The following is a 9,170-nucleotide window of genomic DNA, read 5'->3' as shown; positions in this document are numbered from 1 at the left end:
ATGGTGTAGAGAGGTCAGATTGTGGACTAGGGGCTTTTGACATATGGCCTAGGGCCACATGGAAAGGCCACCCTACCCAGTGGGACCTCCATAGGAATTTTTCCTAAGGCGAACTCTTTGCCAATACAAAAATCCCAATCAAGACAAATCACAACAAACCAAATTTTAAAATATTCAGGTTTAATAGGATTCCTGCACTCTCCGGTGGCCCCAAGGGGAAACTGGGAGGCCGCTAATGTGACCATCAAGAGGAAAGAAAAGAGACCACGAGGAAACTTTCCAGGGAGGCAGTTTAAATGGACTGAGGGCATGGTCAAGATTTTGGTGGGCTCATCTTGACCCTCCTCCAGAGAAGGATTGATCTTGAGACTTGGTGGGCACAGGGACCGGGCCTCCAAAGATGGAGACCAGAGATCAGGGCTTACAGAATAATTTTTCTTGCCATTCTAATCAAGGTCCATATAGAAAAGAACAATAAATATAGTAGAAAGACATATATTTAAAATGTTCAGTTTTGGAAGATAAATGGCTCACAAACTACAGATAAGGCCAGTTCATGACAAGCAATTGTAATCCTTAAGGAAAAGCCTTAATGACTGGAACAAATAAAAGAGCTGTCCTAAAGAGGTTGTTCCACACGTCACAGGCTTCAGTGAATGAAAATGCATATTTGCTTGAAAAGACAAAGTCACTAAAGTAATTTCCAGGTCTTAAAAGGAATTCTCTAAGGCAGGATTTCTTCAGAGTCAACAAAATAAGCAGTATGGAGGGCTGGAAATTTACACATTAGACCTTTAAAAAGAGAAGACAAAAAATGGAGGAGTAAGTGATTTGTCAGAAAGAAATCGGCATCTGGTAGAAAATGGAAGAAAATAATGGAAGATAAGTGAGTGAATAAGATAAAAATAATTATATGTACACATATATACTTTATATATGAAGTAAAGAAAAATATATTCAATAAAGAAGAGACATTAGGGGACTATGAAACAAATGGTGCTTGTGATAAAACAGTATGTTTGACAGGACATCATCTTAAATCTGGGAATTGCCTTTGACAAATAATTGAAAGATAATCTTCTAAAATATATTAAAAACCTGTATGTAACTTTCTTAAATTTATGTACAATTTTAATGTGCATTTTTACCAATTCAGTTTTATTGCTGTAATAGATTTTACTAAATGTGGCTGAAGTATAAAAATTAAATTATGCAAAAGAAAAAAATACAAATGATTTTTTGATGCTCTCAGTATGTATTTATTTTAAATTTTATATTTTTGATTCTACGTGGATAGCAATAAATGGGTCTTCAGCAGAGTTACTAATAGAAAATTGTGCAGTGCCATCGTCAGAAACATAGACTTGAATTCCGGTGCAATAGCCATTAACTTTATCTCCAGAAATGATATCACAATATGTGCCAGCAGGGAGACCAGTTTGTAAAGTTGTTGACAAAGACCTGAAAAAGTAAAAGTAAAAAGTCAAGTTCAACAAAGCCAACTTCAAGAAAACAGACTATCTCCAAATTAAATAATTTCCTAAACTTGGTACTATAAAAATAAAACTTAGAATCAAGATAGATAGATATAGATAAATAGATAGGTAGATAATTGGAGAAATTGTGTCATTGAAAGTAGACCTTGAGAAAAAAAAACACTCCTACATTTTCTAATCAGCTCTTTCTGTATTGAACTGTGGTTCATAGTGTAAGCCATCAGGGCTCCTGCCTTTGTGCCTTACTTTCACAAAGTCTAACCCCTGGATTTGCAAGCCCAAATGAAATCTTTCTTCTGTAAGTTGATTTGTTCATGCTATTTAATCACAGTATCAAAAGAGAAACTAATAAAATAATCTAAATGAGAAAAAAAAAACCCTTGCAACTGAGATTTTCAACTACTTGCACTGAGATTCTCTAAGTCTAGTTGTATATATAGGAAAATATTAAAGGAGAAAAAAAAAGAAGCATGGATCAAAAATGGAAGGCCAATCTTTGGAATCTATAGAACCAAACTCAACTGCCTCCTGAGGAAAACCATCAGCCATAACAAGTATACAAATGCATTGAAACTACTCATCACACAAAGGCAGAGAATTTAAGATTAGATAACAAGGGAACAGAAAAAGAAATAGCTGTGATACAGAGCTAGGAAATGGGGATGTACTTTGAAAATAATGTCCATGTTTGTTGCTGATTTTTAAGATGTTTATTGAATGTGTATATGCTTTGTACAGATGAGTATATGAGTGAGAATATATGCACATGACGGTGTAAGAATACATAAAGAACAATACCAAAACTCTACTTGAAATCTACAAAAATGTAGAAACAAGTTAAGAACAAGCAACATTTTTTCTAGTTTTCAAGTCACTATACTTATTTAAATCTATCAATGCAAATATTTTCAGCTACAAATGAACAGGAAGTGAAAGGAAGTGTCTAAAAATATAAGAATATACAATCCTACTTTAATTGATTTCCACTTACCAGTCATCATTGTTAAAGACAATGAAGCCTTTGTTTCCTCTGCCAAAAGCTACTTGGTTGCTGCCATTATCCCACCAGTTTGAGAAAGGCTCAAAACCGACAATGTTTCTGAAGGCAACCATGTTCCTAAAAGCACAATATCACGTAAAATGCTCGTACCCTTTATATTCAACAATTTAAAACAAAAAGTTAAACAATTCTCTTATTAGACAAGATCTATAAGGAATACTCCCAACCTTATCTGGCGCCATCGATGTTCACAGACCCAGCCATTGCCACAAGTGCTGTCTTCATTAATCGTCACTTCTTTGGTTACTCCATTGTCATTTGGTGGTCCAACCCAATTATTGACATCCTTAATTAAAGAGAAAATTTTCAGGATTTTAACATGCATATTCTCATTTCCATTGCACTAAACTAAAATAAATTCTGCTACTTGAGTCTCTAAAGTATCTACTTAGGGTCTAACTTTTTCAACATTTATACAGACCTTTAATGAGTTCTTCCTATTTGAGTATATATACCATATTTTTCTAGAGCCATATTTCAAAGAATTACACATTTTTATTCACTCAGAGCCTTTTTATGCAATAACTTCTTATTATCTCTCTTACTTCTTTAATGTCACAAATGTAGTAAGAGCATTTGTACCAGAAAGATAAGGATTAAAGAAAAGGTTTCAGTACCAATGATTTTAAAAAACTCATTAAACATACGTAAGATCTCTAGGCCTAAATTTCATCATTTATAAAATAGAAACAACAGTTTGTTGTTATAAAAATATGACGTCTGTAAAATTCTTTAACAAGTATAATTAATTTCCAAATTTATATTAGTGTATGTTCCATACAATCTTTTAAAAAAAGTACTAATAAATATATCCTGATATTCTGTAATAAATTTTCAAAAGTTTTAATATGCATTTCATGATTGTCAACACATTTACACATCTTCCTGAAGCAACTGAACAAGCATTCTCTCCATTGTCAATATAGGAAAGGTTTCTCTCCTAAACCTAGAGCTAGCCATTTTGGTGGTCCAGAAATCTGTGATCCCCACGTATTGGGCAATTGTGTTAAAGGTGAGAAGACAAACTTCTCAGCATTGCAAGATGTCAAGGAACTGAACCCTTGTCCCTCCTGCAAGAGTTTTACCCTCTAAGTCATCTCCCTAGACCGTTACTGCTTTTTGAAATTGTTCAGATTAATGTATTGCATAATATTTTGCAATCCTTAGATTTCCTAAATGAGTCTTCAAATTTGTTTGCTTAGTTTAACATAATTTTGTAAGCATATTTTTTAGATAAACTCAGTTAAACTGAATGATTTCTTTTCATTCCATTGAAAAATGTAAAAGTACTTAACAAATACTTATCTTGGTCAAGTTTTAAACTACAGGACTGGCCTGAAGCTAAGATGTTGAAGTATGCCTGAAACCTAGATTTTTCTCATTCTGAGAGGTAAGATTTGGCCACTTCTTCCTTCAACTCCACACCCGTCCCCTGCCTTGCTCAGATGCTAACAGACCTCAGCAGATAGACATCCCTGGGTGTATAGTGCCTTGGTGCACATAGCAACTGATAAGTGCATGCATCTCCAAGGCCATGAGGACTGGTTGCCATTTATCTGACCACTAAAATATCCTTTCTTTTCTACATGACCTTATGAGGTTCCTTCTCCTGGCCCCAAAGGTATACCACCACGTCATTCCAACTGGCTATTCTTCTTAGGCTATAACTATCAGCTGCTTCCTCCTAATAAATGAGCTGTCCTTCAACTACCCTCTTTCAGCCCAAGCTGGTGCAATGCCCGAGATGAGGCAGAACTCCAGCATAGCATTAAGCAAACTTGTTTCCCTTCTTTAAAGGTATTACCATGCACAATCTCCATATCAAATTGACAAGGTAAGTATGATTAGATGCCTGTGTTTTGCTTTATGTACCTTGTTCTATAATTTTCAAGGTTTTTTTTTTATCGTGACAAAGCAGTGGATACTTCTGTAATAAGCTTATATTGCTAACATTACAGCAAATAAATATTTGATGGCATGTATTTTATGAAAAAATTTTATGTAAAATTGAAACATGACTGCTTCCCTTTTCTTAGAAAAAAATGTATTCAGACTTACATCTCCATTCTCAAAATATCTTGGCCAGTAATAACTTGACATTACTCGTGTGAGTCCATAAGGATGAGCCAACATAAATCCAACCGCCATTTTATAGAGTCTGAAATATACAAAATAATATTATAACAGAAGAATACAAAATCACTAAAGGGCAAGTAACAAATCATCAAAGAATGGTTTTGCCTACCTAGCATCCCAGAAGGTCAGGATGGATGATCCTCCAGCCCCATGACCTCGCTGATTATCATGGTTGTCCACAAAGACCAGAGCTCTATCAGAAGGCATGAAACCCCAACCTTCGCCCCAGTTCCTATTTTTTTAAAAAAAAAATATGGATATATTATTATTTTACAACACCTTTAGGTTACCCTAAATCTGTATCTCTTTCTACTTAGATTAACTACTAAATAAAAAGTTAAATCTATTTACATTTAACTACTGATTCTCAAGCTAAGTGATTATTCCACAGGAAAAATTTCTTCTAGGGATGTGCATATACACATATATAATTGTCTAACATGTTTCATAATTCTATGTATGCTATTATTTGCTTTTCATTCACATTGCTCCTGTAACATTGTAATATAAAGGGTAAAAATTCCATATCACATTATGTAAAATGAAAAACAAAATAAGACTGAATATTGCACTCTATATTATAAACAGTTAAACATTTCAAATTAATTATTGCAATATATAAGTAGAACAAAATGGCTACATTATATTTTTATTCATGAGTAAAATGGTTTTAAAGAAATGTCTGACTTTAGAAGATTATAATTACCAAAATCTAATTGAGAAATGATGTATATTTACTTTAAATAGGCCATCTTTTCTCCATTCCACTTGCGGATAACAGTGCCCAGTTTTGCTCCATACTTGAATTCTGTCACACGGCCATTTCCATAGTACTCAGAACTTGTCACTGCCTCACCACCCAGATCAATCACCTAGTAGAGATAAAGGGGGAAAACTGTCAGTTGGGTAAAGTAATATTAATATCCTATAACTTTCTTATGTCTTTGATGTTTTAACTGATTTTCTTTTATTCTTTATAAAACATATGCCTCACTATTGAAAGAAACTTAATGTCAGTGCCATTTCTTGTCCAATAAGGAAGGCTGATATAGTTCAATTTAACATATAATTGAAAATTTAGAAATTCATACAAATTACTTTCTGTCAAATAAACAATTTCAACACTTACAAATTTATTTAGTTTTCCAATGAAATCAAATAAAAAACAATTCTAACCTCTTCACATGAAAAATGTGAACAGAAATATTAATCCATTTACCCAAATTTACACACTTCATACCTCAGACAAGAGTTAAATTTAGAAAGACTTGCTGAAGTCAATGACAAAGATTTTCTGTCTTGCATAATTGTCTCCGAGTATACACTAAATGACCCAATAATGTCACAGGCTACACAAATTTTCTACACTCCCTTAGACTCTTATTTTAGTAAAGAATTAAACCTATTGTTACCCAATAAAAGTATTAAATAAATTGCACATTTCATAAGGCACTCAGACATTAACCTATTGAAATTGTGTTAAATAAAATCTTCCATCCATCTTTTGGTTAACAAAAATGATGTCGTTTACATATGCACATATAGGGATTACTTTACCTCTTGATAAATGAGAGGTCTGCTTCCTTCAGAGAACCATTGTGTATTTAAGTTATTCAGTTTGTCCAAAATCGCCTTTATATCTCCAGGCCACATGTGTTTAGAAGCATCAAGTCTGAACCCTGCCACACCAATGTCAATGAGATGGTTCAAATAGTTAGCCAACGTGGTACGAACATAGTCTTTTCCAAGTGCAAGATCCAAAAGACCGGTAAGACGACAGTCTCTGACCTATTGAAACAAATAAGCAAGACAAAATGGTTATTGTTTCAAATGTTACCTGTCACCTGAGAATCTTTTTGACTCTTCCCGTAACTCATGTCTATAGGAAGCTTCATAAATCCTGTTCACGGGACACTGGGAACATTCACAATCTACTGTGAATACACCTTAAGAAGATTTTCCATTATGAAGACTGAACTATGGGGAAATAAAGTAGTTCATATTATTAGTTGATTGAGAAAATGCTTTGTTTCTTTCTCTCTCTTGTCTTTCTTTGTTTTAATGTGGTAAAAAAAAAAAAACCCAGAAATTCTAATATTTAAAGTACTTTCCTTGAGCCATTAAATAACTAGGAGAAGCTTTCTAAAAACTGATTTGAATTTCTAGATTTTAGTAATATGTTTACTAAGGATTCTAAACTGTGTTTCAAATAGTATTCTAAAAGATCTATGTAAATACTGAGGGCAGTTTTTTTTTTAATTCTGATTATCTTCCTCACCTGAGAAGCATCATTGTAGCTTTCAATACCTCCACTTGAAGTCGTACACTTGCCATCATTAAAATCCCAACCCGAGTATGGAACTGCAGGGAAGTCCCTGGTTCCTGGGTTGAAATAACTTCCACATGTACTGCTGGTTCCTGCTTCAGCCCCTACTCCACACATATGATTCATGACAGCATCCACATAAATACGGACCTGGAAGAGAAAAGTGTGTGCTTCAGTTTAATTTACAGACATAAAATGTGTGTACTTAAACTTTACAGAAAGCATGAGATAGATGCATAGATAGATAAATAGATAAATGATAGAGAGATAGATTAGATAGATAGATGATAGATAGATAGATAGATAGATAGATAGATAGATAGATAGATAGATAGATAGATAGATAGATAGATAATGGACAGATAAAAGATGGATGGATAGATATATAGATATTGATACATTATAGTTTAATCTTAGACAATACAAAAAGTCATGTGTGAAAGAAAACCAATGTAAAATGAAGATCACAAACAGCTCTAATATTCAGTTGAAGATTTACAGAACAGATAAGTGGAAAGCCAGAAACTATTGTCACTATAAAATCAAATGAAAAGTACTATTTTAAAAAAACGAGAATTGTATTAAAATTTGGACATTATTGATTTTAAAAAAAGTTAATTTGAGTCATTTTTAATATCTTAAGGGGAAACAAGGTAGATACTGATCTATATTAAACGGAGAAATAGTTATATATCATAAAATGACAGTAAATATTAAATCTGAAATTTCTAATTCCTGACTAGAAAAAGGGATAGTAGAAAATGAGTGTGATTGTGAGGATTAATAAACTAAGTTGTTCTTTATAAGTGTTCTTCTATAAATGGTTTATATAAAAGAAATTTTCATGACCATAAAGCAGTATTTACTTTTGAGCTATAACTAAAATATAAACAAAAATTAAAGTATGAAGCATTTTTCTCAAGAAGAATAGGAAATACAAGATTGAAATTGGTTTTTCAAACAATGACTTCAAAGGAAATATGACTTCACTTACCCCAACATTGTTACATCGAGTCACCATATCCTTGAATTCATCTTCATTTCCAGACCTTGAACATATTTTGTAGCTAATTGGTTGATATCTTTCCCACCAAGGTCTTGAAGGATTGTTAACTACTAGATTTTCATTGGGTGGAGAGACCTACAAATAAAACAACCAAGATTATCAGATTATAGTTTACTTAATAAACCCTTTAAATAAATAAATAAATAAATAAATAAATAAATAAATAAATAGATAGATAGATAGATAGATAAATAAATAAATCCTTTAGAAAAATATGAATGATTCTGCAATTCTTAAGTTGTGTACTTGAAGACCTATTCTTTAGAACCACTAAAAACATTGACAGCACAATGGAGAGGGCCTCCTGGTGTCCTAAAACAAGATACAAACTTACCATCCCCTAAACTTTTTTCTTCCTCAAGAAAGTTATATATGAAGTAAAACATTGCTTAAAAATAATCAAAAATGTAACAGAAAACATTTTTGTATAACCACAATGAACTCTGCATTTAAATTGTGAACAAATATTACCTGCACCCCTCCAAATCCATTAGGAGCTAAGTATCTCTCACATTCCTTGGCAATATCAGCCCAGCGCCACTCAAACAGGTGGACAATAGAGCTTCGTCCATATAGAGTATGTGGGTCATACTGAGCCCAGCAGAACCCAATGAAGGAAAGCAGAAGGAAGAACTTCATTTTGCTATGATGTTTTTAGTGGTTTTTTTTTTCTAACAACCACTTTATTCCTGAAAAATAAAAATTACAAAGAAAAGGGAAAAGAGAACAATGAAATAAAAACTAACATGAATCAATATTTGCGTACTAGTTACTTATAAACTGTAAAGGATTGCTAACAATATGGTCCACAGTTGCTTAATAGCAAGAAAAAGAGAAATGCTAAACATCTAGGTATTTGAAGGTACTATCACTCATTAAGGAGAATAAAGGAGAACGGATCAGACCTGAGAAGAATAAGAAGACTGATGCAGGTTTAATTATTCCTCTGTCAATACTGATGCTCCTCTTTGCTCCTTCCCCTGACAAACTGCGTGAACACTCTCCTAAAGAAAACTAGACTTTTTCATATTTCCCAGAAAATTCCAAGCTTCTATGATATTTCATGTTATTCCCATGACCCAAGTA

At 33.0% G+C, this 9,170-nt stretch overlaps 1 protein-coding gene across 1 annotated transcript; it reads right to left on the bottom strand.

Annotated features, from left to right (window-relative positions):
- Window positions 1-1,251: 1,251 nt before the first annotated feature.
- LOC101985031 (alpha-amylase 1-like) lies at window positions 1,252-8,736 on the bottom strand. Its single transcript, XM_005371666.3, has 10 exons — window positions 8,556-8,736; window positions 8,013-8,159; window positions 6,971-7,168; window positions 6,250-6,480; window positions 5,431-5,564; window positions 4,802-4,924; window positions 4,615-4,714; window positions 2,724-2,842; window positions 2,488-2,613; window positions 1,252-1,461 (listed from the first exon to the last, which is right to left on the bottom strand). The coding sequence occupies exons 1-10, from the start codon at window positions 8,721-8,723 to the stop codon at window positions 1,272-1,274; spliced, it is 1,536 nt and encodes a 511-aa protein (XP_005371723.1). The 5' UTR covers window positions 8,724-8,736; the 3' UTR covers window positions 1,252-1,271.
- Between the last annotated feature and the right edge of the window lie 434 nt (window positions 8,737-9,170).

Source organism: Microtus ochrogaster, unplaced genomic scaffold (assembly GCF_000317375.1).
Source record: "Microtus ochrogaster isolate Prairie Vole_2 unplaced genomic scaffold, MicOch1.0 UNK119, whole genome shotgun sequence".
Taxonomy (NCBI): Eukaryota; Metazoa; Chordata; class Mammalia; order Rodentia; family Cricetidae; genus Microtus; species Microtus ochrogaster.
The sequence above is the reverse complement of the archived record's forward strand: the minus strand, read 5'-3'. Positions and strand labels throughout refer to the sequence as shown.

What these genes read in the sequence shown, in the direction of transcription:
- LOC101985031 (XM_005371666.3), bottom strand. Translation starts at nt 8,723, where the DNA reads ATGAAGTTCTTCCTTCTGCTTTCCTTCATTGGGTTCTGCTGGGCTCAG. An exon ending in ATGGATTTGGAGGGGTGCAG is followed by an intron (nt 8,160 to 8,555) that starts GTAATATTTGTT and finishes TTTTATTTGTAG; the next exon opens with GTCTCTCCACCCAATGAAAA. An exon ending in CTCGATGTAACAATGTTGGG is followed by an intron (nt 7,169 to 8,012) that starts GTAAGTGAAGTC and finishes TTTCTCTTCCAG; the next exon opens with GTCCGTATTTATGTGGATGC.